This window comes from Procambarus clarkii, chromosome 43 (genome assembly GCF_040958095.1).
Source record: "Procambarus clarkii isolate CNS0578487 chromosome 43, FALCON_Pclarkii_2.0, whole genome shotgun sequence".
Lineage (NCBI taxonomy): Eukaryota > Metazoa > Arthropoda > Malacostraca > Decapoda > Cambaridae > Procambarus > Procambarus clarkii.
This window is the reverse complement of record NC_091192.1, coordinates 15,348,954-15,376,548: the sequence shown is the minus strand read 5'-3', so window position 1 is coordinate 15,376,548 and position 27,595 is coordinate 15,348,954. Positions and strand designations below refer to the sequence as shown.

The window sequence follows — 27,595 nt, the reverse complement described above, 5'->3', positions numbered from 1 at the left end:
GCATCCTTGGTGATATATTTAGCGCCCTCTGATTATTCCGCACATTTGATGGTGCTACATAGCCTTCCCGGTTTGGTGTCTTCTTTTGATAATTACTTCCTTCCTGTCCTCATCGAGGCTAGTAGAGATAGTGTGCGTCAGGTAAATTCAGGTAAAATGTATCTTGTACGTTGTAAACATGTCCCCCTCAGTGCCTACTTCACTATTCTGTTTTTTTTGTGTGTACTTGTGTGCATATGTATTTTACATACACATTCAATTTGATAAACTGCAAAAGTAAGAAAGATTAGATGATTGTGTTTTTTGTTATAAGTAAGGAAGTGCGCAGCCTTAGACGTTAATGTGACCCCGCTAGAGAGTGTAAAGCTGTGAGTGATCGTTGTCGGGGCGCGCGTCTTCTCCTCCCACATCAACACTTCCTCGCTACTTTGTTACACTTAACATTATCCACATTTATACAACATATTCAGTACATATAGCAACTTAGACTAAATCATATGTTAATTTTTCAAAGCAATTAGCTGTCAGAAATGTCTTTTATATGTTTGATAATTTTTCGCGGTTTATTTTAATGTGTTGAAAAGTTGGTGAATATTGAACAGTGTTGGATACGACGCGGCTTCCGGAGACGACCGTTTCGCGGGAAAATTCTGTAGTGGCGCCGGTGTTGGCTAAAGGTGAGACTGGCGCCAAGTTTTAAAACATTCCTAAGGGTGTGGAGAGTCGTGGAGGTGGTGGTAGTATTATCCCGTAGGTGTCCTGGGCGGCGAGAGCCTGGTGGAGGTGCTGGCGGGAGGAACAACCTGGGCGTCATCTGCCATTGCTCACAGCTTGGGGGTTGTGGCGGGTCTTTCAGAGAGTATCTGGACCAGGCGCTCATTACTCCTAAACTACACTTTGGGTTTTTCACTCCTCTCGGGTTACCTAAGTTATTACCTAGTTAGGTAATGACCAGGGGAAATTATCTTAGGAAAGAATGTATTATAAATTATTGTAAGTAGTTACTTCAGATGGGCCAAAATTAATGCAATTTTTTTTTAAATTAAGTGTAGAAGAGTATAAATGAAAACCTTGGAAAACTATAGAAAGTTTGCTGACTTTAAGAGTGTGAGAATGTTTGCCTGATGCAGTATGGGAGTAGCACCAGGAACCTCTAACAACTTGTTTATTTATTAAGAAAACTTATTGTTACTCAAATGTTATTACAGTAATGTAATACTAACATTACATTGCTTGATGTTTATTTATGCAATTCTACCTAAATGGTATCTACTGAATGCATTTCTGTGCCTCTTGTGTTTGCAGATATACTACAGTAGTTTATTATGTAAAAGGAACTGAACAACGTGTCAAGGTGACCCGGGCATTGACGGCTTCCCGGTTGCTGTAACGTTACTATATTAACTATGTAAGATGTGAGATTTAAGGCGATTTTCAGAAATTATAATTGGGCCAATTTTGTATGTACAGTATCCTACATTGTCCCAATATCCATTTGCCAATAACAATAATATTATTCCATTTTTACTCATAGAATATAATTTTTTTTGTAGCAAATAGATAATTAACATCTACCAATATTTTTTTTGGGCAAGCCTTATACACAATTGCAAACAGTTACAATAACCTGGCTGAGAGTTTGACACCCCAACTTGCACATCTGAGTTAGTTTAGTTCATCTATTATGCACCCCATACCCATCTTGTGGGCGGTAGTTGAAAGGGTTACAAGGCACATAATGGGCTTGGGGACTGAACACTACAATTCATTTAGCTAAGCAAGTTATAGTCTTAATGAGCTAGTTATACAATTCAATGCACATCATCACATCAACTCTTCTTCTTCTTGTTGATAGTAGGTGCAGTTTGCATGAAGGGTTTGTCCTCCCGATGACTGCACCAGTACAGGTGTTGGTACAGACGTTTATGTTGAGGATGATCGCAGCTACCAAGGTGTTTGTTACGTTGTGCTGTAGATAGAGGAACGGTGATTAAAACAGAGGTGTATGTTAGAGGGAGACTTGCCGCACCATAAGGCGGTGTGTTGTGTTTATGGCGTCAGCTGATCCTTGGTACTGCGACGAGGCGGTTGTTTTCTGTGTTTAGCTGTTGGTGGCGCCAGGTATAAATGTGGCGCGGGTCAGATGTGACCCAATTTGTTGATCGACTGGAGATATTTAGCCCTTCACCACATCAACACATGTCACATAAAAATTGTCACATCAACAATGGGCTCGAGACGAACCAAAAGTACAGTTTCTAAAATAAGCAACTGACATATGTGGAGAGCTAGTGTCACAGTTGATATTCTGCATCCCGCTTTTCCCCACCCATCCAGTGGACAGCAGTAGATAGGTTATAATCACTTAGTGATTATAACCTACATATAAGTACACGGTGATTATATACCTATATTCCTAGGTGATTATATACCTACAGTTAGCAAACTGACAACATTTCCATCCTGGACCATTATCAAGTTGTGATACTGGTTCAGGACGGAGCAAAACACGTCACTTCCTTCCTGGTCAGATGTGTGGGGTTGGGTGTCTGATAAACCATTCCTAATTAAATTTTTAGCTTTTGCTATGTACACCGAAACAGACATGAAGTGAGGGTTAACGTCTTTCAGTTGGAGTGGACGAGTTACCACATAACTATTAATACATGGTTTGCAGGTTGAATGATTGATGCCAAGTGGTTATGAATAAATAGTGGCTATATAAAATATACAAATACTGTACTAAGTAACTATTGTAATTGATCTTTTGTGTATCTTATAAATAAAATATTATAATAGGGCTGCACCAGTTAGAATACAATGATTATTTTTGTTATACTCGCTGTGATAAAAACTACTGTTCTGAAACTGTCATCCCGTATGATGAGAATGTTACACTTTATTTTTCAATTGAACACTGTACTGTATGTTTTGCATTAAGTTTATGATGTGTGTATTATGCAGTACAATACATAGAATGCCATTTCATGAATGTGATAATTTTTTTTGAACAGAACAATTTTGTTCAGAATATGATTTTCTATTAAAGTAAATTGCTCTGTGCACTGGATTACAACCAATTTGAAGCTATTGAATTAAATGGACCTTTAATGGTTTAATGGTAGAATGAAAATGTAGGGTGTATGAATGAATGTGAATATAGGGACCCGGTCGACCGAGCGGACAGCACGCTGGGCAAGTGATCCTGTGATCCCGGGTTCGATCCTGGGCGCCGGCGAGAAACGATGGGCAGAGTTTCTTTCACCCTATGCCCCTGTTACCTAGCAGTAAATAGGTACCTGGGAGTTAGTCAGCTGTCACGGGCTGCTTCCTGGAGGTGGAGGCCTGGTCGAGGACCGGGCCGCGGGGACACTTAAAACCCCCGAAATCAACTCAAGATAACCTCAAGAAAATGCCCGGTATATAAATATGGGATACTTTTGCTACTAAAATTAAAAAACGGGTCAGTCAGTATATTGTAAATAATCATTTTGTGTAATGAGGTCCATAATAATTAAGTTAAAACTTTATGCTATACATAGTTGAACTTGAACAGTTAAAGCAGTTTTGTCACTTCCTTTACATGGTTGCCATAAGCTTGATCACTGTTATCACTTGAATATCATTGACAAGATATTAGCCTCTGGAAGAACAGCTACAAGAAGATAAGATGTTCATCCATGAGCTAAATACAGTTCAGTTCATTATCAACTCGCAATCGGGAATACCAGATTTGAATCCTGGGCGTGACAGAAATGGTTGGGCATGTTTCTTATCACCAAATTCCTTTTATCTAGTAGCAAATAAGTATCCAGGAGTTGGGCAACTGTTGTTGGGTTTCATTGTGGGGAGGAGAAACCCCTGTCACAGCACTCCTCTGTGGAGGAACCGTGTTGTAAGCCTAATGTATATATACACAGGCTGCCTGCCTCTGACAAAAAAAATATAGTATTAATTATTTGCAAATAGAGTATAGGTAAATGCGTTGCACCATTCTTTGAAACATTACGGAAAACTCTTGTATACAATATTTGTACATGTCAAAACTGTGATCAATTACAGTATAATTAATTTTATATGGTGTTTTATATGCCCTGTAAATGTCACAGCCTAAACTTAGTGGTTGGTGATAGTGCAAGAGGTTGCTGGGAATTCGGGTAAATTCCCATTGACAGGGATGGGAAGCCTGTTTAATGGCTCGCTGAAAACAGAGTCGTACTGCTTCCTCAGTAACTCGCTCATTTCTTTGTTGTCATCGGTGAAAGTTCCATCTCCCTTTCGCAGGGGCCCGATACTAGATGTGGTTTTTGATCTTGATTTTGCATAGGAGAAAAAATATTTCGGATTTCTCTCTATTTCACTGATGGCCTTTTTCTATCTTTGCCTCTCCTGGGTTTTGTATGATTCTTGTAGCTTGAGTTCAATTGTTTCTATTTCTCTACCTAACCTTCGCTGTTCTTGAGATAGGGTGCGACTCTCAAGTTGTTCCGCGATTCGTTTTCTTCGCCTATATAGGGAACGACATTCCCGTTCCAATCTGCATCTTTCTCTTTTTTCTTAGGGGGTACAGTATGCGGTTTGAACATATTTCTAGTGCTACTAGAAAGACTACTATTTCTAGGGAGCCGGTCGGCCGAGCGGACAGCACACTCGACTTGTGATCCTGTGGTCCTGGGTTCGATCCCAGGCGCCGGCGAGAAACACTGGGCAGAGTTTTTCACCCTATGCCCCTGTTACCTAGCAGTAAAATAGGTACCTGGGAGTTAGTCAGCTGTCACGGGCTGCTTCCTGGGGGTGGAGGCCTGGTCGAGGACCGGGCCGCGGGGACACTAAAAAGCCCCGAAATCATCTCAAGATAACCTCAAGATTACTGAGCTTATTTTTTCCAGGCACTGATAAAAGTTGTGAACAATTTCTTTAGTATTTCGCCATCCATGTATTTAAAAGCAATTCTGAGGTTGGAAAGTGTAGCATAGGCTCCTCGCACAATGTTCTTAATGTGGTCCTCAGGTGACAGTTTTCTATCTAGAACCACCCCTGGATCCCTTTCTTTGTCAGAATTCTTTAAAGATTTCTCACATAATTTATAGGTTGTGTGGGTCTATGGTCTCCAATTCCACATTCCATAACATGGCATTTATTCACATTATATTCCATTTGCCAAGTATTGCTCCATATACTAATTTTGTCCAGGTCTTCTTAAAGGGCATGACAATCATCTACGTTTCTTATCTTCCCTATTATCTTAGCATCATCAGCAAACATGTTTATGTAATTCTGTATTCCCACTGGTAGATCGTTTATGTAGACAATGAACATTACCGGTGCAAGAACTGAACCCTGTGGTACTCCACTTGTGACATTCCTCCAATTTGATACCTTGCCTCTAATTACGGCCCTCATTTTCTGTCAGTTTGGAAATTTTTCATCCATGTTAGTAGCTTACCTGTCACCCCTCCAATATGTTCCAGTCACCCCTGTGCATCTGTGAAGGGGCCAGGTTCTGGCTCTGGTCTCTGGTAGGCCTAAAAACTCAACAGATGATGCAACCTGATAGATGGGAACTATCTCTGGGTATTGCTTCAGGGAGCCACTGGGGCTCGCCCAGAAATTTGTTTTATTTCATTCAATGCTTTTTTTTTTTTTACCAACATGATTTGTATTGCCACACATTATAAATAGAAATTGACATGGTTAGGGTAGATTGGCAATGTCAGTTTTGGCTACCAGCTGCTAAGGCCTCTTCTGGCACCCATTGGTTTCTGATGTCATCAAGTAACCTGGATTTCTGTCTGAGTTTGGCAAAGTTTGGCACACAAAATGTGGACTTGATTTTGCCTAAAATCGAGGTCCAGGTTTATGAGGTTTATATTAGGGGAGCTTTTATACAGTATATACTTTTGGCTTGTATCCTCCTGTTTCCTCCCCTGAGGTCGAGCTACTGACCTTCCTCAGAATGCCACTCCACAACAGTGCCCTAACCTATTTACTAACCCCGTTACATATTAACTAACTCTGTTACCTATTTACTAACTGTTACCCATTTACCGGCTCCCCTGTTACCCGTTTACTGGCTCCCCTGTTACCCGTTTACCGGCTCCCCTGTTACCCGTTTACCGGCTCCCCTGTTACCCGTTTACCGGCTCCCCTGTTATCCGTTTACCGGCTCCCCTGTTATCCGTTTACCGGCTCCCCTGTTACCCGTTTACCGGCTCCCCTGTTACCCGTTTACCGGCTCCCCTGTTACCCGTTTACCGGCTCCCCTGTTACCCGTTTACCGGCTCCCCTGTTACCCGTTTACCGGCTCCCCTGTTACCCGTTTACCGGCTCCCCTGTTACCCGTTTACCGGCTCCCCTGTTACCCGTTTACCGGCTCCCCTGTTACCCGTTTACCGGCTCCCCTGTTACCCGTTTACCGGCTCCCCTGTTACCCGTTTACCGGCTCCCCTGTTATCCGTTTACCGGCTCCCCTGTTATCCGTTTACCGGCTCCCCTGTTACCCGTTTACCGCTAGGCAAAAGGAAACATGCCATCCATTTGTTCCTCCTGGAAATTGAACTTGAGATACCCAACTGTGATCAAAGAACAAAACCCACTGTACTGTACAGTACTTTGAGACCCTAATATGCTGAAGAGTGCTACTGTACAGATGCAGTAAAGGCATTAAAATAGAGTACCAATTATACATAATGTGTTTGGGGAAAAAAATAAAACGTGGGTGCTGTGCTGATGTGGAAATCATATTGATGTCATACATGCTTTGCAACTGATGACCACCATGGGAGGTAGACTTGTCCCAAGAGCACCCTGAAATATTGCATTTCCAGTGGGGGTTGGCTAGGAATCTTGTCTCGTGTACTGTACTGTAGCGGTTAATAGAATTAGTATCCGGTTATCTTGTGTTTACCTGTTAGGCATGATGTTGGTGCCCGTGAAACATGGTGTCATTTGGCATGTGTATTACAATGGGGTATTATAGAACTTGGACAAGTGGATCCCAGTGTGGTTGACAAGCCATCCAGATGGTATGTGGTTTTACTCGCATACCATCTGGAGAGGTGTGGTATAAAAACCATGTAGTTTTTATACCACATACCATAAGATAATTAGACTGTTTTATTCCAAAACTGGTCACTTCAGTTAATTTCATCTTTAATTTCACACAGAAGCAGTAGTTTCACTTGTACTCCAAAATATATATTAATTAACTTTAACCCTTGGACTGCTCAGCTATTCAGGATCAAATGAAATCGAGACTTTAAATGCTGGATGGTACAGAGGGTTATAGTCACTCATCACTGGAATATCACTTGAAAATATTACCAACCAATGATTTAGACAATAATTCATTGTTTTATTATTTTTAGTTAAAATAATTTTATCTGTGAATGGGTTGCCAGTTGTCACTAGATGAGTGCAGATGAAGGCCAACAGAGACTTATGAAAGAAGGCAAGAAGAAACACGCTGTTTCCATGAGTCGGTCTACCCACAAAATAGCCAACTCCTCGAGATCTTTTATATCCAGCTGCAGTACATTGTTACAGGTAAGTACTCTATACTAACAACTGAGAGGTAATACCCTGCAATTATTTATATAGGCTTTACACTGAATAATAGCACAGCAACGTTGTCCGTGTAAACGGTGTTGTCGCTAGTTTGTCTGTGTGAGCTTGTGGACTTTAGCAGCAGGGAAACTATGGTCTTGTTGATACTAGTGATTGGACTGCTGCAACATATATTGACCTTGTTTTATTGATTGTTAACACTTTGTAATAGATTTTGACAGAATCTGCAAAGCTGACTGCCACACCTTTGGAGCAAAGTTATGATAAACATCATGTCTTGCTTTAATTAATTTTCATTAATTGATTTTAAATATTTTTATTTGCAGATACCAGTTAACAAGTTGCATAAGGCTAAATCCCAACCAGCTAGCAAGATTAGCCTTGAAGCAGTAAAGCATGCAGACAGTGAGAGGAAAAACAACACAATCTATAAAGAGAACATAAACGTTGAAGAGACGCAAATAACCCAAATTAAAGAGAGCGCCAAATTACTGAAAGAAGAAAGGATGATTTCTTTGGACATTAGTGATGAAGAAATGCCTTTGGCTAATGAAGACAAAGGGAAGGAAGAGGTTGGGAAGAAGGCAGCTAATACCCTGGAGAAAAAGAAATCACCTACTCCTGCAACAGCCGAGGACATTGAAAACATCCTTAATAAAGAATCTGATGATGACTCGAATTGTCCGAAATCCGACTCTGTCTCTCTTCCTGATAATAAATGTAAAAATACAGTTAAACCTCCAGCATTAAATGATGAAAATAAGCCAGATAAGGTGTCAAGGAACTCTGGTGATTCAGATGATGAGCCTTTAGACACACAAAAAGAAAATAATTCAAAGACCCCCTTAATTAAAAAAGACCAGTCTCCCAAAGCCACTCAGAAAAAAGGCAGCTCTGATGCCAGTGATCCAGACAGTGGTGATGATACAAAGACAAAAAAGTTGACTACTAACAAAAAAGAAGACTCAGAAAATCCAAGTGATTTAGAGTATGAACCTGTTCAGGAAGAAAAGGATTCCAAATCTAATGTGGTCAAGAAGGGCGGCCGGTCTCCCAGGGCAGCTAAGAAAAGTAGAGCAGACTCCAGTGCCAGTGATAATGATAGTGGCGAAGAGAAGAAAAAGACTAAAAAATCTAATGTAAACAAAAAAGAAGAATCTGAAAACCCAAGTGATTCAGATTATGAACCTTTACAGGAAGAAAAGAATTCAAAAGCTTCCATGGTTAAGAAAGGCCAGTCTACTAGAGCAGTTCAGAAAAAGGTAGACGCTGACGCAAGTGATGATGATGATAGCGGTGAAGAGAAAAAGACTAAAAAATCAGTTGTAAACAAAAAAAGAGAAGAATCTGAGAGCGCTAGTGGTTCTGATTATGAACCACTAAGCAAACAGAAAGAAAAGATGTCCAAATCTTCCATGATGAAGAAGGGTCGCTCTCCCAGGGCAGCTAAGAAGAACAAAGCAGATTCCGGTGCAAGTGAGTCTGACAGTGGGGAAGAGAAAAAAACTAAAAAATCTGGTGTAAAGAAAAACTGGAGAGAAAAATCTGAGAGCTCAAGTGACTCTGATGATGAGCCACTCTCTAAGAAGAAAGGGAAAAGCTCAGCAAAACCTAAGGCGGCGAAGGAAAGTGCAGATGACATGAGTGACGACGAATACGAACCTCCCAAAAAAGCGATAAAAAAGAGGACTAGAGTAAGTCCAAGAAAAGGCAGAAAAGTGGCAAGTAAGCAAGAAAGTGATACAGATGATTCAGAGGATGAAAGTGCACAGATGACACCAAGTTCTGAATCTGGAAGTGAAGAATCTGCCAAAGAAATTAAAAAGGCCAAGAAATCAAAGCCCAAGAGAAATGCAAAAGCTACCAGGAAGCCTCGAGGTGCGACCAGAAGAAAAAAGAGTGAAACGGAATCCTCTAGTGAATCTGAGTTTGAAGAGGCTGTGAAGCCAGTGAAAGGAAGAGGAAAACGGAATACTGCTGAGGGAGAGTCTGACGAATCTGACTATGAACCTCCATCAGGAAGGAAAGGCAAGTTACCTAGAATGTCTCGCAAGAAGAAAGCAGAATCAGATACTGATGACTCTGATTCAGAATCCTTGGCTAAAAAGAAAACAAAACTAACAAAAAGCGAGACAAAGAGGTCGAGGGAGTCACACAGCTCTAGCGAGTCTGATAGTAAGCCTTTATCCAAAAGGAACAAGAAGACCATTTCTCCTGTGAAAGAAAACAAGACTACCAATTCTCAGCGAAGTAACAAAGGTATTTCTCCTACAAAAAACAATGAGGAAGACAATAATTCAAAGGAAAGTGATGCTGAAGTGTTGCCAAAAGAGACCAAGCTCAAAATAAAGAAAAATAAAAGCGAAGAAAACGATAAAGATTCTGAGAGTGATGCTGAAGTGTTGCCAAAAGAGGCCAGGCCCAAAATAAATAAAAATAAAAGTGAAGAGAATGACAATGACTCTGTGAGTGATGCAGAGAAAGAAGAAAAGTCTGAGAACTCCAGTGAGTCGGACTCGGCGCCATTGGCCAAAATGAAAGCAGATGGTCCAAAAAAGAAAGCAAAACCTTTAATTACAAAGAAAAAAGAAAAGAAAAATTCTGAGAGCTCTGACTCTGAGATGGATACAGAAGATAAGGCAAAGTCACCTGTGAAAAAGTCTGCTAGTTCTGACTCGGAGATGGACACAGAAGTTAAGGCCAAACTGCCTTCAAAAAAAGTGACAAACAAAACTAGCAAAGAGTCTGGTTCTTCTGATGAATCACTGAGTTCCGACAGTGAAGAAACTGGAAATCAAAAAGATAAAAACAAGACCAGTAAATCTCGAGGTGCTGGTAAGCAAGAAAAGGTAAGGTTTCTTAATTATTTTCACAAGTTTCGTATGAAGCCAATATATTGTACTGGCTTCATAATACTGTATCAGCTTGATTATCCGGATTAGCAGACATTTTACCGGGGAAGTCCAAAAGTGAACATAATCAAAAAATTTTTTGTACCACAACCAACATACAGTAATTTTAATTGCCACACACAGACTATAAATATAAAATACTCAAGTACAGTACTGTAATTAATTTTAAACAAACTTCAGCTTATCTTGTTGCAGTTCATCTTAATTGATACTACACATCTTGACGTTAAGAATTCTTGAAAATTTATGTAACCTAATCTAACACACATTAGGGAGGTTTTGTGCCTCCCTAATATTTTTGCTTGCAAAAATTAACACTTAAAATTACTGTACAGTACATGAGCTTGATGAGGTCAGTTTTGACTGCCAGCTGCTGAAGCCTCACTGGTTGAAGGTCCTTGGCTTGCTTGTGAGGCCTCACTGGTTGAAGGTCCTTGGCTTGCTTGCGAGGCCTCACTGGTTGAAGGTCCTTGGCTTGCTTGCGAGGCCTCACTGGTTGAAGGTCCTTGGCTTGCTTGCGAGGCCTCACTGGTTGAAGGTCCTTGGCTTGCTTGCGAGGCCTCACTGGTTGAAGGTCCTTGGCTTGCTTGTGAGGCCTCACTGGTTGAAGGTCCTTGGCTTGCTTGTGAGGCCTCACTGGTTGAAGGTCCTTGGCTTGCTTGTGAGGCCTCACTGGTTGAAGGTCCTTGGCTTGCTTGTGAGGCCTCACTGGTTGAAGGTCCTTGGCTTGCTTGTGAGGCCTCACTGGTTGAAGGTCCTTGGCTTGCTTGTGAGGCCTCACTGGTTGAAGGTCCTTGGCTTGCTTGTGAGGCCTCACTGGTTGAAGGTCCTTGGCTTGCTTGTGAGGCCTCACTGGTTGAAGGTCCTTGGCTTGCTTGTGAGGCCTCACTGGTTGAAGGTCCTTGGCTTGCTTGTGAGGCCTCACTGGTTGAAGGTCCTTGGCTTGCTTGTGAGGCCTCACTGGTTGAAGGTCCTTGGCTTGCTTGTGAGGCCTCACTGGTTGAAGGTCCTTGGCTTGCTTGTGAGGCCTCACTGGTTGAAGGTCCTTGGCTTGCTTGTGAGGCCTCACTGGTTGAAGGTTCTTGGCTTGCTTGTGAGGCCTCACTGGTTGAAGGTCCTTGGCTTGCTTGTGAGGCCTCACTGGTTGAAGGTCCTTGGCTTGCTTGCGAGGCCTCACTGGTTGAAGGTCCTTGGCTTGCTTGCGAGGCCTCACTCGTTGAAGGTCCTTGGCTTGCTTGCGAGGCCTCACTGGTTGAAGGTCCTTGGCTTGCTTGTGAGGCCTCACTGGTTGAAGGTCCTTGGCTTGCTTGTGAGGCCTCACTGGTTGAAGGTCCTTGGCTTGCTTGTGAGGCCTCACTGGTTGAAGGTCCTTGGCTTGCTTGCGAGGCCTCACTGGTTGAAGGTCCTTGGCTTGCTTGCGAGGCCTCACTGGTTGAAGGTCCTTGGCTTGCTTGCGAGGCCTCACTGGTTGAAGGTCCTTGGCTTGCTTGCGAGGCCTCACTGGTTGAAGGTCCTTGGCTTGCTTGTGAGGCCTCACTGGTTGAAGGTCCTTGGCTTGCTTGTGAGGCCTCACTGGTTGAAGGTCCTTGGCTTGCTTGTGAGGCCTCACTGGTTGAAGGTCCTTGGCTTGCTGTTCTTAGCAGATAAGAATTGAGTTTAATTTGCCTCCTGTGTTCATTGGCCCCTCTTATTATCAGCTCTTGGGTTTGCCTCAGGTACCGATACATTTTTCCAACTTCTGGATTAGCACAGTTGCATGAAAAATTAATTAAACTGTCAACATAAGACATCAGTAAACTGTATTTCGTTGTCTGAGGTGTTGGTTCCTCATTACCATCGTCATCCTCTGCGTGCGTGCGTGCGTGTGTGTGTGTGCGTGCGTGCGTGTGTGTGTGTGCGTGCGTGCGTGCGTGTGTGTGTGTGTGTGTGTGTGTGTGTGTGTAATATTTTATTAGTATATTTTTATATTTTGGAAGCAGTCTTGTAAACATATGTTGTTGAATATGACTGAAAGGGTAAGATTAATAATTCTAACACGAATCTTCTCAATATTTCTTAAGTTCTTCTTCACTGTCGAGGGTAATTGATAAAGTAACTCCAAAATTCATTCTTTTTATTTCTAGTTTGACGCCTAAATGCGTTTCGTAATTCCTTATTGCATTTTCAAGGACTTAATTTACACACAAAATACATTCATACTTGTTTTTGGGTGAGGAGATATGGCACAAAAGTTTTGGGTAAGGTGAAACATAAGACAGAACACGAAACAATTGGTTTCGTGTTCTTGAACGTGGAAGAATGGAAGAATCTTCCTACAGAATGGAAGTACTGTACTGTAACTGCAGCTCCTTGGAGCTTATTCAAGCTGATATGCTAATGTCGGACTTTGGCATCAGTCATGTGTATGGAGTTCTATGGGGCTACCGGGGACCACGAGCCAGAACCTGGCCCCCTCAGAGAGGCAAGGGGAGCAATGGCCTATAGAAACCCCCGTGTGGTTGGAAGCATTCTATGTCTGCCATCGACCAGGTCAGGCCCCCAGAAAGGTAAGCGTCCCAAAACAAACCCCTGTTCTGGTGAAAATTGCCAAAACAAGCCGAACAAGTGGATAGAACTCCCCTAAAAGAAATGAGCAAACGATTATGATGTCACATGTCGCTGCACCGCTGTCTGTGCTGCTCCCCCCTTCCTGGGGATGGGGAAGGGAGAGCCCCAGACCTACCGCGCCGGCTATCCACCATCAGCTCTTCGGCTGATGCTAAAGGCTGAGGTCATGTGCTCTGGTTCTGGTGGTTGTTTCAGCACTGTACCTAGCGTGTGGATACTGTCTTCTAGGTGGTGCGTGAGCTGGGAGTGATTCTCCAGTACTAGGGCTGCATGCGCCTAGGGTTTCCTTCCCTAGGTGCCTTGTAAGTACTGCCCTTGGGGCTTGAGGTTCCCTTTCACAAGTCCCTTGGGTTCTGCCCCTGCTATGCCGTTTACTGCTTGATTTTCGGCAGCCCTTTGTGTGCTAGGGTGTTCTGCCTCCCTTGTTTGCCTTGGGGTAAGAGGCAGTTTGCACTGGTGGGGCGCAGGGTACTGCGCAGCTTGTTTTCACTAATCATAGCGGCCAACTCTGCTTCGCCTGGGTACGCTCTCCTCTTGCGGGGTTTTCTTTTTTCTTTGTTTGTCTACCTGGTGAGGGGATCTGCCTTTGTTCTTTCCCCCTTTGTACTGCGTACTCTTCCTTTTCCGGTGGTTCCCCCCTGCTAGGTCCCCCATGAGTGTACACGTCCCAGGGGTTCAGTTCTTAGAAGGTTGTTTGGTAGTCTTGGGCGCCGGTTAGTAGTACCCTGCCTGGGATTACCTGAGTGCGAGTCCTCTTATTGTAAACGCTCAGGACCCTGGGAATTCCCTAGGGGACGCACGGGTCCGATGGATGTGACCCCAGAGTCTCCCCTCACTTCTTGCGAGTTTGTGGGTTGTTCTGTCCCCTTGTCTCAGGGTGACTCACGGTCTTTGCCTCCGTCTGCTGCCTGTGGGGTAGGTGGCACCTTCGGCCTGGAGTCCTGCAAGTTTTGTTGCTTGTTTGTGACTCTGTTACCCTGTCTTATGCTGACTATGCAGATACAGGCAGCGTGGGCGTTGCAGGTTGAGTTTTGGTGGTGGCAACACTGTGGTGGTTGCTCCCCGGACGCCTCGAGGCTGTCCTGTTTCCAAAAACTCGGCGTACCACCCACAGCAAACAGAGTGACGGAGTGTTACCCCAGTGATCGCGAATAAAGAGCAATAAAATGGGTATACTCTTCAACTTTACCTTAATTCTGGTCTTAGGTCTTTCATTTTGGTATCAATGTATTCACAATAAAGTTCCCTATAAGAGTATATGCACATAGTACAAAACTGCAGCAAGACCTTCCCGAAGATGCCACTACTTTACCGCATCGTTGCCGATTGGACGATGCAATGCTGCGTCGTCCGTGGGCGAAAGTGTAGATTTAAGAGAGTGATTTGGTCCTCAGTGAGGTTGATTCCAGCAAGGTTAAAGAAGCCATCTCTGGGTCGTGGAATCGCCATAGGTCCTCGAAATAATGCTATCAGTTTCCTGATGATCCTGGTTTCGGTGCTGTGGCGATGTCGATCTGTAAGGATGTCGAGGTGCTGGTCGATTCGAGTATGGAGGTCTTCCTCGACCAACAAGCCTGGAAACCCACTTCGGCCAATCATCAGCCAGATACCCACACCCACATACAGACTGGCTAAGCGACTCAACTGCTTGCTGACCCCTTATGTACCCTGTGAAGCATGAAGTCTTCAAAGGAATTTGTTGATTTACTGCGGGGAGCACGGGCCACGGGAATAAGAGCCTTGTTGGATGTAGTCACTGTTTACCAACGTACCTGTGGATGAAACAATCGGGATGATAGCGGATAGTGTATCGTGATCCGGCTTGTACTCCTTTTGACATATCAGAAAACATACTTAGGAAGCTGCTCCAAGCCTGCTTTAAAGAGGCACCCTTCTTGAGTCCAGATGGGCACATGTACAAGCAAGTAGATGGGGTCGCCATGGTTTCTCCCCTAGGTGTCCTGTTTGTGAACTTCTACATGGGTACCATCGAGCAGAGGGTCTTAGTTGACATGAACATGAAACCCGCCATATACTGCAGGTATGTTGACGACATTTTTATGCAGGTACCTGATGTCAGACGTCTGCAGCAGCTGAAGGAGGCATTCGAGCAGAATTCTGTGTTGAGTTTCAGAGATGGAGAATGATGGGAAGCTGCCTTTTCTAGATGTAATAGTCACGGAAAGGAACGGAGGCTTCCACACCGCTTCTACACAAAGGAAACAAACATAGGAATGTGCCTCAATGCCAATAGTGACTGCCCAGACAGGTACAAGAGGAGTGTTGTCAACGCTTACGTCGACCCGGGCTCTCAGCCACAGCTCAGGATGGAAGCAAGTCGATGAAGAACTCTGTAGGATAAGGCAGGTCCTAGTCAACAATGGCTTCTATAATAGTTTTGTTGAAGACGTCATAAAAAGAAAGGTGAAATGCCATGCAGCCTCCGAAGAGTCAACTAACACAACACTTATACCCCTGTTAGACTGTGTTACAGGAACTTCTTTTCGATGGCTCATAAAATAGACGAAAGGGTCCTGAAAGACATTATTGATAGAAACGTTATCCCTACAGACAAAAATCGGAAAAATACAATTGGCAATCTACAAGAACAAAAAAACGGCCAACCTACTCATGAAATACTCCCTAGACACCAAACAGAATGCCTTGAAGGAAACCAACGTCGTCTATGCCTTCACATGCCCGCTTGAGGACTGTAAGCCCCAAAGAACTCAGTATATAGGCAAGACAATAACTTCTCTTTCTAGGCGATTAACTATGCATAAACAACAGGGCTCCATCAAGGAACTTATAATCTCTTCTCATAACCAGACCATCACCAGAGAAATCTTAACAAGCAACAGAGAAATCATCGATAAATACAGCGATAGCAGGAGACTCGACATTAGCGAGGCACTACACATCAAAAAGTCAACACTAGCAATCAACAGCCAATTAATGCACAACTATATTCTACCCACTTCAAGACCCTGAACCAATATGGAAGCAGCAAGAGGAAGTATGGGCCAATAGGCCTTCTGCAGTTACTTCCATTCATATGTTCACTTATCCAATTTATTCCCATTGTTTCGTGTTCTGTCTTGTGTTTGTCACCTCACCCATGTGAGGTGACAAACACAAGGCGTGGTATGTCTCTACAGGTGGTGTTCAAGCCAGGAGTAATATTCTTTGGTACTCTGGCTGCATGCGCCTTGGGTTTGCTTCCCTAGGTGCCCTGTAAGTACTGCTCTTGGGGCTTGGGGCCACCTTCCACAAGTCACCTTGGGATCTACCTCTGCTGTGTTTTTTACTGCTCGGTACTTGGCCACTCTTAAAGTCAGTTAAGGTTTTTGTTTGCCCTTGTTTGCCTCTGGGTAGGGAGTAGAGGCCTCACTGGTTGGGGCGCAGGGTACAGCTTGGCTTGTTATCACCTCTTATAGTGGCCGGTTCTGTTCCACCTGGGCACGGTGTCCTCTTTCAGGGTTTTCTTTGTCTGTTGTTGTTTTTTTGTGTCTTTTTGGTAAGCAATTTTTCATCAGCTGCAGTTTGTTTTGGGATTCCTACCTATCTGGGTGCCTGACCTGGTAGATGGCAGATATAGACTGCTTCCAATTACACGGGTGTGTCTATAGGCCATTGCTCTTTGTGCCTCTGATGGGGCCAGGTTCTGGTGCTTGTTCCCGGTAGGCATGGAACTCCATCGATTAACTGTTGCCACTGTCTAATATATACACACATCAGCCCAGTATAGCTCTAGGGAGCCATTTTCTCACCCAGAAAATGGTGTTTCATTACATTTAACGCTGGTTTTTTGGTGTCTGTTATTAACATAATACAACATCAAGCAACTCAACGTGTACAACTGTTATCAGGGTCGCAGCGATGATCCACTTGGTCGTCTCAAAAAGTACATCCGCATGATGGGCATTAATATCAGGAACTACGACCGTCTGCTCTCGGGCTGTAAGAGCATGAAGAGCAAGAAGGAGAAGCTTCTAAATGTCATGCATGAACGGGGGCTCAAAGGTGAGAACTGATTACTTTTTTTTTTAGCTGTATATCTGTCAGCCAGTAAACGTTCATTTCAGGATAATAATATATAATAAAGGTTTGTAACTGTGTGCCACCTTGACCTCAATTCCAGTAGGTCTAAAATTAGTCTTGTGCATTGAGCAGCAATTTAGCCTCCAAACTTTGTCAAATAAATAACAATTGTAAAGCTTGAATAAATAATTATGGTAAAGTTTTATTCTGTTTTAGTTGGGCAGTTGGTTCATCTTGAGATGACCACACACTACTGCCTTGGGTATAGGCTACAGTACTCGCCTGATTGTTCTTGTAAAATTGAAGATTATCTTGAATATTTATTTTGATGTGGCAATGATTTGAAACTTTTTTCTGAGGGAAGCCCCATCAGCTCCCTGAAGCTATTAAACTGACATGTTGACATGTGTCATATTAGTTTGGTGCCATCAATCCTTGGAGTACGAGTGCTACCGGGGGCCATGAGCCAGAGCCAGAGCCTGGGCCCCTCAGAGAGGCGAAGGGAGCAATGGCCATATGAGCGCTTTATATGCAGAGTTTGTCATGTCGACCGAAGGCACCCAGAAAGGTAGTTGAACTATTACAAAACTTTAATTGGTTAAATTTGCAACTGAGGCCCAGAACTCCCCCCATTGGAAAACAATGATAATAATGACCATTTAGGCAGACATACATAGTGATGGATGATGGTACAGTTAATGTACATTATTTTTGTAATCTTGGCTTTATGTTTTAAGGTGAATATACCCAACTTTCAATATTTAATAAAAATAAGTGTTACCTATAGTTCTGCAAATATAATGATGAATAAATTTTTACATTTTGGCCTCAGTGGGAGCAAAAATGTTGTTTGGTTAGATGAGAACACTCCCTCACTAGGGTGAAGGAGTGGTTCTTCCATTCACCCGTCCAGTTTGTATTTACCTAAGTGTAGTTACAGGATGATAGCTATGCTCGTGGTGTCCCGTCTTCCCAGTACTCTTTCCATATAACGATTTGAAACTACTGTACTGACGGTTTTGGCCTCCACCACCACCTCATTTAACTTGTTCCAACAGTCTATTACTCTGTTTACAAAAGAAAACTTTCTAGCATTTTTTTGGCATTTTTGTTTCCTTAGCTGGAATCTGTGTCCTCTTGTTCTTGATGTTACTGGTTTCAGGAATTCCTCTTTGTCAATTTGGTCGATTCCTGTTAGTATTTTGTAAGTGGTGATCATATCACCTCTTTTTCTTTTATCTTCTAGTTTTGTCATGTTTAACGCCTCTAGTCTCTTCTTGTAACTCTTGTTTTTCAGCTATGGAAGCCATTTTGTAGCATGATTTTGAACCTTTTCCAGTTTATTTAAGTGCTTCTTGAGATATGGGCACCATTCAACTGCTGCATACTCCAATTTTGGTCTCAAAAAAAAAATATTTAGTATTTCACCATCCATATAAATATAAGCAAGTCTGAAGTTGGAAAGCAATACATACGCTCCTCTCACAATGTTCTTTGTGTGTTCCTCTTGTGACACTTTACTCTCCAAAACCACCTCAAACTCTTGTTCTTTATTAGAGTTCTTTAATACCTTTCCAAATAATTAGTAAGTTGTGTGGTCTATTTTCTCGGATTCCACATTCCATAACATGGCATTTATTCTCATTGAATTCCATTTGCCACTTGATGCTTCAAGCACTTATGTTATCTAGATCAGTTTGAAGGGCATGACAATTGTCTGACTCTCCTGTCTTCCCCAGTATCTTAGCATCATATGCAAACATGTTTATATAATTCTGAATTCCTTCTGGTAGATCGTTAATATAGATTTTGAACATTACTGGTGCAAGACTGAACCTTGTGGTACTCCACTGGTAACACTCCTCCAGTCAGATGCATTATCTGATTACTGCCCTCATATGTCTTGTCAGTTATAACAATTTTTATCCATGTCAGAAGTTTCCCTGTCACCCCTCCAGCATGTTCCAGTTTCCAAAACAGCCTCTTATGCGAGACTGTCAAAATTCATTTTTAGGTCCAGATAGACAGTCAACCCAACCACCTCTTTCCTGTAGAATCTTCGTGGCTTTATCATAAAAATGAAGTAGATTTACACAGGATCTTCCTGTTTGAAAACCATACTGTCTGTCTGTGTTTATTATGTCATTATTTGCCATGTGTTCAACCCATTTGGTTTTACCAATTTTTTCTAGTGTTTTGACTACCACACTTGATAAAGATACAGGTTGATAATTTAGAAGTTGTTCTCAGCTACCATTTTTATAGATTTGAGCTATGTTTGCCTTTTTTGTATATATCTGCTAAGATTCCTGTGCACAAGAATGTATGGAATATTAATTGGAGTGAAATGTTTAGCTCAGTTGCACATTCTCGCAGCACCCAATGTGAAACACCATCAGGTCCAACTGCTTTATTTCTTCCTAGCCCGTTTAGTAATTTTTCAACCTCATCTTGGGAAACCTCGATGTATTCAATGATGTGCTCTGGAATTGGTATTGGGTCAAAATCTCTGAAATTCTCATTTTGTACAGACACACTTTGGAACTTAATACTTTAGTCCGGGCATGACACAGCATTGCGTCATCCGTTTACTGTCTGTAATCTCGGGGATAACACAATGCTGCGTCGTCCACTAAAATAATTGCCAAAAATCAGGTTTTTATCCGATTTTTTTGGGACTGTTTGGTAACTGTCAACAAGCCGAATGCAATCTGTGACTACAATACAAACATGAAAGGTGTTGATCACTTTGACCAAATGATCAAATATTATCACTTCATAAGGAAAACTCACAAATAGATGAAGAAAATTACCTTCTTTTTTGTACAAATGGCTATCTACAATGCTTATGTGATGTACAACTACTACACAAAAAATACTAAATATACTAAAATACTAAATACTAAACATTTGTGGGCAGAAATTGGGAGTGTAGCTGCAAGGCGTGTGGGCGCTCACTCACGGCTAACGCGTGGCCCGTCTTCAACTCGTCGGCGGGTGGAGCGTGACCAGGTTTTTTATTTTATGTGCTAATATTCCTCTAGAGAATTCTATTGCGAACCCATTGATACCAAAATGAAGGATCTAGGACGAAAATTGAGGTGACCAGAGTGAAAAGAGTGAACACATTATATCACTTTTGCGCGCTCCCGGGTAACTCGTTCGCACTTTCTCTGTTTGCTGCGGGTAATTAGCCGGGCTTTTGGAGTTTATATGCATTTAGTGCTGTAGAGAATTCTATTGTGAGCACAATGATACCAAATTTAATCTCGTAGGACGAGAATTGAGGTGACAAAGTTGAAGAGAGTATACACTTCAGAATTAACGCGTGCTCCCGTGAAACGCTGGGACCCAAATCGCATAGTTGAGGGGTGGCGCGCTGGGTACGCTAAAGTGTTAATTTAACATGTCACATACAGTATTTCTTGTTAAATTCGCAGTAGTCCTATTCCCCGTTCTCAGTCTCTGGACTTTATCCAGAGATTGAGAATGACCTGTGTCCTACCCAATGACGACCAGATTCAATAGCGCTTAACCTGACTGTCATGCTCCATTTGCACTATTACTTAATGGTACTAAATTTTGATAGTCAATCATTAGATTTATGCAGTTAGTTTTGGGCATTTATATACACCTTTGTTTAATAATGCAAAGACTTTAGTGGTGATAATAGTTTGTTGCAGCAATTTTGACTGTTGCAGGTAATCCAACACAGGAGAAATGCAAGAAGCTGAAGAAGCGGCTTGAGAGGAAGAAGGAGCTGGAGGAGCTTGACACAGACAACATCATAGAGACCAGTGGTGAGTGAAACATATACGTCTCTGGCTGGTGAGTGGAGCAGACACACACCTATGTCCCTGGTTGGTGAGTGAAATAGTGAGACATGTACATTCCTGGCTGGCAAGTGGAGCAGTGAGACGCGTACGTTCCTGGCTGGCGAGTGGATCTGTAAAACGGGTACGTCCCTGGCTGGTCAGTGGAGCAGTGAGACAGGTACGTCCCAGGCTAGGGAGTAAATCTTTGAGACAGGTACATCCCTGGCTGGTCATTAGAGCAGTGAGTCAGGTACGTCCCAGGCTGGTCAGTTGAGCAATGAGACAGGTACATCCCAGATCAAGGAGTAGATCTATGAGACAGGTACATCCCTGGCTGGTCAGTTGAGCAGTGACACACGTTTCTGAATGGTGTTTACCTATTGGACTACAGGAAGTGAGATCTAGCTCTTATGCCCCATCTCCTAGCCATTTATACCTGGTGTGCAAAATGCCTGTGTGTGTTAAGGTTTTCTTCATATTTTTAAAGTTGTAATTGAAATTTTCTTCACCCTCCTCCAATGCCAACCACTCATAAAAGGAACTGGAACGTTCTTATACAGTATCTCTTATACTCGGTTGTAAGTACAGCTTCCTTGAACAGCCTGGTTGATCAGTCCAGCAACCAGGAGGCCTGGTCGACGACCGGGCCGCGGGGACACTAAGCCCCGGAAGCACCTCAAGGTAGCCTCCTTGTCCTACTTCTCTTTTTAATTTAAATAGGCTTCCTTTATCCTCTTTATCTATTCCTTTCAAGATGTTGTATGTAGTTTTCATATCTCCTTTGTCACACATAATGTCTCCATGACATTATATGTGATGATCATGTCTCCCCAAACTCTTCTGTCTTCCAGTGTCGTTCAGTTCATTTCTAGTAGTCTTTCCTCATAGCTCGTACCCCTCAGCTTGGGGACTAGCCTGGTGGCATACCTCTGAACCTTTTCTAACTTCATTTTGTGTTTGACTAGATATGGACTCCACGCTGGAGCCGCATACTTCAGTAGTAGTCTGACAGGAAATACACAGGTTTCTGAATGATTCCTTACACTAGTTTCTAAAAGCTGTTATTATGTTTACCAGCCTTACATGTACTGCTGCTGATATCCTTTTGATATGGGTGTCAGAGGACAGGTCTGGGGTGATTTCAACCCTTAGATCTTTCTCTCTTCCTGAAGGATTTCGTCTTCCAAATGGTACCTTGTGTTTAGCCTCCTGCTCCCTACACTTATTTTCATAACTTTACATTTGCTTGAGTTGAACTCTAGTAGCCATTTTCTGGTCCAGTCCTTCAGTCTGTCCTGGTCATCTTGTAGTCTCTTGCTGTCCTCCTCCTGTCTTAATCCTCATATTTTTAGCATCATCAGCAAACATTGAGAGGAACTCTGTGTGCAAAAGTGAATTTTCTTATGCTTCTTCAAAGCACAACTGTGACGTGCTTATCTCTGAAGCTAGACACAGATATAATGAAATAATCAATGAAGGAGTCAGAGTTTGTCTCCGGTGGATTCCTTCCCATATTGGTGTCAGAATGCATGATAGAACTGATGAGTTGGCCAAACTTTCCAAAACTTTGTTTTTACTCACCTAGTTGAGCTTCAGCTCTTTGGCCCTGTCTCTCGACTGTCAGTCAACCGGTGTACAGATTCCTGAGCTTATTAGGCTCTATCATATCTACAGTTGAAACTGTTTATGGAGTCAGCCTCCACCACATCACTGCCTAATGAATTCCATTTGTTAACTACTCTGACACTTAAAAAGTTCTTTCTAATATCTCTGGCTCTTCTGGGTACTCGGTTTCGATCTTTGTTCCCTTGTGCATGTGCCCCCGTGTTAAATAAATTGTCTTTATCTACCTTATCAATTCCTCTGAGAATCTTGTATGTGGTGATCATGTCTCCCCTAACTTCTGTTATCCAGCAACAGGAGGTTTAGTTTTCTGTAGTGTCTCTCCTATGTATGTGTGTGTAAATAAAATAATAGTATGATTAGAAACATTATACTTGCTAGTAATGTACTCACTCTTAGATTTTGCGAATTAAGTGCTCATAAATCAAGTTATTTAACATTCATACTATAGTAAATACATAAAAACAAGTGAAACGATCAAAGAAACATCTAAGCTGAACATTGGAGTCGTATCTTATATACATCAGTGTCGGCCAAGTTAGCATTGGGTGTGAATAGATGCCGTCACAGAGAAATCAGAGCTAGAATGCATGGGAGAATTGTGTGAAACTCTGGTTTGCCTCAGGAATGCTTGTGGGTTCAGCAGAACCCCAGAGTGCAATTCTTTTGACCATGTCGTGGCCTAATTGTCTAGAGCATACATTTGGGAATATCCAGCACATATGTTTGAATCATCACGGCTCCTGTGGATTTTCTCATGTAACTTATTATTTGTGATATTATGTCAGCATGTACTGTAGTTTATGTGGGTATTCATTACCATATTATAATACTTTTAACTAAAGAAATCTCCAGAATGAACACCCACATTTTGATTGATGCTTTAGATACCCATATAAGCAGGAGTAGGGTCAGAATGGGTACTTGTCATTTTTAGTTACTTGCGTGCATGACAGTTCACCTTCACAGTGCAGCAGACTTTGTAATACATCTTGGCACAGCTTATCTTATACTAAAGCATAATGCAGAGTAAATATAATGTAAACGTATATTTCAGGGAGCACTTATTTGGAATTTGTTGTTCTTTAAATATAACTTAATTGATTGTTCAATTGTTAATTGAACATCTCTCATTTTCCAATTTGTAAGATATTTTTGTATTTGAATTTTCATATAATTTAAATATCTAATGTGGGAATAATTTGATAGCAATTACATTGATATAAATAGTTTACCTTTAATATCTTATTATACTGTGACCTTTTCTCTCATTTGACTTCTTTTACTTACCGATTCATTTTTCATGGTTATTATTTGTATGAACTTTGATTACTTTTTACATAGTATGAATTCTATTTTTGGTCAACTGAATGTAGTTTCTCATTGCACTGAATCCTATGTGAAATTGCTTTTGTCATTAAGTACATTAAAATTTTATTTTCAGGCCGTGGACGGCGAACTGCGTTTAGCTTGTATGCCTCTAAGAATCGTGAAGCTGAAGAGGAGACAGGTTTACAGTCCCGAAGAAAACAATCTAGGGTGAAATTCGTCGCTGAATCAGAATCGGAATCTGGTTCAGAGTAAGCAGCGTATATAGTGTTATATTATTGCCACTTTATAGTGACCACAGAAATTAAGTGTATATTGAGTTTGTACATTCAGAAACCTGTTTTTGAAACACATTTACTTTTTTATATTTTATTCAGTCTTTATTGCATACTGAAGGTTAATAATAATAATACAAATATTAAATATATTTATTAATCACAAACCTTAAAACTTAACTTGTGGATATACTGCCTGTAGCTTAAAGTTAAGGGCAGTAATGGCCCATTAAGTGACTCATAGTGGCAGACTGCAGAAACAGATTCTAAAGTGTTTTCTGAACAGAGAACTTAAAAGAATTATAATACCATAAAATTAATGATGCAGTGGTATGGTCACTTATGAAAAAGATCCTAAAATGTGTTGTTTTAACTCAAAAGAAAATGTGCATGCATTTAGGCAACTATAATTTAATAGATTATGCAGACAGGTAAAAATTACTAAATATCAATAAAGGAAATTTAAGTGAACAAATATTGGATCACAAATTATAAATATTTGGAAATTGTCAAGAAATAAGATCAGCTTTGGAGACGGGAAGAATCTGAAATTTGAATACTGTATGTTGAACCCAGAACAGTTCCAGTGTTAATAAAACGTGTATAATGGGAGAAGTGTTGTGGAGTAATGCAACTGGGGAGATAAGGAAAGTAGATAGCAGCAAAGTCTATCTATAGCAGTTACCGACTATAAAATAAGTCATCGTTCATGAAGCCCAGCGGTAATGGACCAACCCGTCCTCTTAGATACTGTGCTATCGCTTATTGCTCGTACTTACTACGGTCAAAAATTGCCATACTAGAAAATGGAAATTTATTTTACAAATGAAATGGGCCCAAAACTTGCAGTTTTCTCTGGTAGGTTAGAAGAGCACGAAGTTCTCCTAAGGTTTCAAAACGTCATGAAAACTTAATTTAATGTGTCCTCTCCTAACAAACTAAGCCAGAGGACCCAAAACAGAAAATGGGACAGTGTCACTTTCGCGAGCCGCTTCCATTTTTTAGTACGGCAATTTTTAGCCTTCGTGTGCATTGGAGTAAAAAGCAACGTTATTTGTAAGAGGATGGGTTGAGTAGACTGCCAGTGACAGTTTGTGACAACTTGAACTGTACTGTGCATGTTAAGGGAATAGTAGTTCATGGGGGATCCCTAATTGCTATTTCCAGTGACCTGTGAATAGTGAGGTTGGTAAATAATGAAGCCTATATTGGCACAATACCTAATTTTAATCCTTTCAAGCAAGTTGACAGCTGTAACTGCTAAAGTGTATTAACCTGACTGAAGTGTAGGTGTTTAGTGTAAGGAAACAAACTTAATTTCTAATACTTCACACTGGTACGTGAGAATTCTAAACATGCAACCCACCTGGACACAGAAATGACAGCCAACCAGATATGCCACATAATTTAGCATCATATTTTCAATACAGAACATTATATAAATATATTGCGTTATTAGTTTTGTACCTCTGGAAACAAAATACCTAGCATATTGTGTTGTGTTTTAAGCACTACATTAGTACAGTACTTGAACACTTGTATTAAGAGCTAGCAAGGTGTAATATTTGTCATTTATAACATCAAGTCCTATAAGACTCATCAGAAACTCATGTCCAAACTAGAAATAAATTTAAGCTGTAAATTGCTAAAAAAAAAATCTTTAGATATTTTGGATATCATTAACTAAGGGGCAGGGGGGTTGTGGGTTGTGTAAAAATAAAGTAAATATACCTATGTGGGGAGAGGGGGGGGGGGGGGGGGGAGGAGCAAGAATACCTGTTGCTATCAGGCTCTTGTGCAGCCTGGTAAAGGTCAGGTAGAGGGGATATAGCAATGAATTGCAGAACAGTGAAATACTTTAAGTTCTCAGGGGGACACCTGCCTGGGTATAGTCACAACCAAGAACTGGAAGACAAATCTGAACACTGCTTCACATGAATAGTCATGTCTTTATGCTGCAATACGTTAAACACTTCATCCACCCATTAATATGGCCAATCTTGTACACAACCTTCAGAAATGAACACAATGAGTAATATCTCTACATACTACATTAAAAAGAAACTAAATCATCTTACAACACATTAAATAACAAGCAATCCAGCCAATTATCTTGGTCATTGGTGCACTGAATGTTTACTTTGAGTCATGAACCTTTGTTGATAAACTACCATTAATATGCAATGAAAATATTTTTATGTTGCAAACCTTATTAAATTTTTCAAATGTATTACAGTGCTCATTAACAAGATTTTACATGTTTTGTTAAATTTTCACCTATTCTCTCCTATCTCTGCATGCTATCCAACGTTACAGTAAAGTGCCATACATTATGGAGTAAACTTCTAATTACTTTAGCTTACCACAAAATAATAAATCAAAAGTATTTTAAACGACCACCGAAATGTAATAATTTTTAAGCAAAAAATGATTACGTCTTTGGCATCATAAGTGGCGGCAGTGTGTGCTTCCCTGAACATAACCTCAAGATATTGGGTTAAAATGAGTATACCATTAATAACCAAGAGATGGTGCTCTTGATGTCAGTTGTAAAAAAAACAATATTTCAGCAGCTTCTACCTAAACATTCATATTATTTCACTGGTCTAAAAAATATATTTTAAGTTAAGCTGCCTGTCAACAATACTTGAGCAACATATTAATCTGTTTTTTTTATCATAGTTAAAGCAAAATATAAATTTACATTAAAAAATGTAGTTTTTGAAATGGGAAAAACGAAAATCATAAAAACTGCAATAATATCCAAAGTTATCTTTGATAAACAGGGTCAACTAAACTTAAGACTGAATTTTGATATTAACTTTGAAATTAGGATGCATTAGTTTAACTCTAGAAAATATACTATATATAAATCTGCTATAAATTTTTGGCACTATTTACATATTAACTATGAAATATTATTATAAATGAAGTGTTGAAATGATTATACCTATTTAGCACCAGCAGCATGAGACAAATGCTGCATTATTCTCTGCTGGTGTGACTTCGAGCTCCAGCCAGGCTTGATGCAGCTGTGATGGGCGATGTTGCTCCTTGAACCATGAGATGATGGTTGGTGGTGATGAGAAAGTTGGCACTCAGCAACAATGGATACTTCACCTCTGGATCTAGCAGCATGACACGTATCTGGTGGATGAGACTGCAATCAGGACATACAAATTCTTTCTTATTTAGATCTTGATACATTCCTTTTGAGTATAAGACCTCCCTCTTAGCACTTTCGCACTCTGGGCGAGTGAGCGTTCCACCTACCCTAGTGGTTTTGGACGTTCAAAGGGAGCGCGCGGTAATACTGAAAAGTGTATACTCTTTTTTGACTTTGTCACCTTAATTCTCGTCCTAGGTCTTTCATTTTGGTATCAATGTTTTCGCAATAGAATTACCAACAGGAGTATATGCATATAAT

At 41.3% G+C, this 27,595-nt stretch overlaps 2 protein-coding genes across 5 annotated transcripts in view; one reads left to right on the top strand and one right to left on the bottom strand.

The window, feature by feature from the left end:
* The first annotated feature begins 372 nt into the window (after positions 1-372).
* On the top strand, positions 373-26,398 carry LOC123755790 (nucleolar protein dao-5). Of its 4 annotated transcripts, none has more exons than XM_045738587.2 (6): positions 373-677; positions 7,401-7,545; positions 7,893-10,415; positions 16,955-17,108; positions 20,828-20,926; positions 24,009-26,398. In XM_045738587.2, the coding sequence occupies exons 2-6, from the start codon at positions 7,411-7,413 to the stop codon at positions 24,146-24,148; spliced, it is 3,051 nt and encodes a 1,016-aa protein (XP_045594543.2). In that variant the 5' UTR covers positions 373-677; positions 7,401-7,410; the 3' UTR covers positions 24,149-26,398. The 4 variants fall into 4 exon arrangements, with proteins under 4 accessions (XP_045594543.2, XP_045594545.2, XP_069156161.1 ...); XM_069300060.1 differs by lacking the exon at positions 373-677 and adding an exon at positions 730-750 and having other exon boundaries at positions 24,009-24,316; XM_045738588.2 differs by lacking the exon at positions 373-677 and adding an exon at positions 792-944 and having other exon boundaries at positions 24,009-24,316.
* gcl (germ cell-less) overlaps positions 24,308-27,595 on the bottom strand; it is a 68,851-nt gene continuing 65,563 nt past the window's right edge. Inside the window, exon 12 of the mRNA XM_045738591.2 lies at positions 24,308-27,315. Within this exon, the coding sequence (XP_045594547.1) occupies positions 27,154-27,315 (162 nt within the window). The 3' untranslated portion in view covers positions 24,308-27,153. The remainder of the gene's footprint in view (positions 27,316-27,595) is intronic.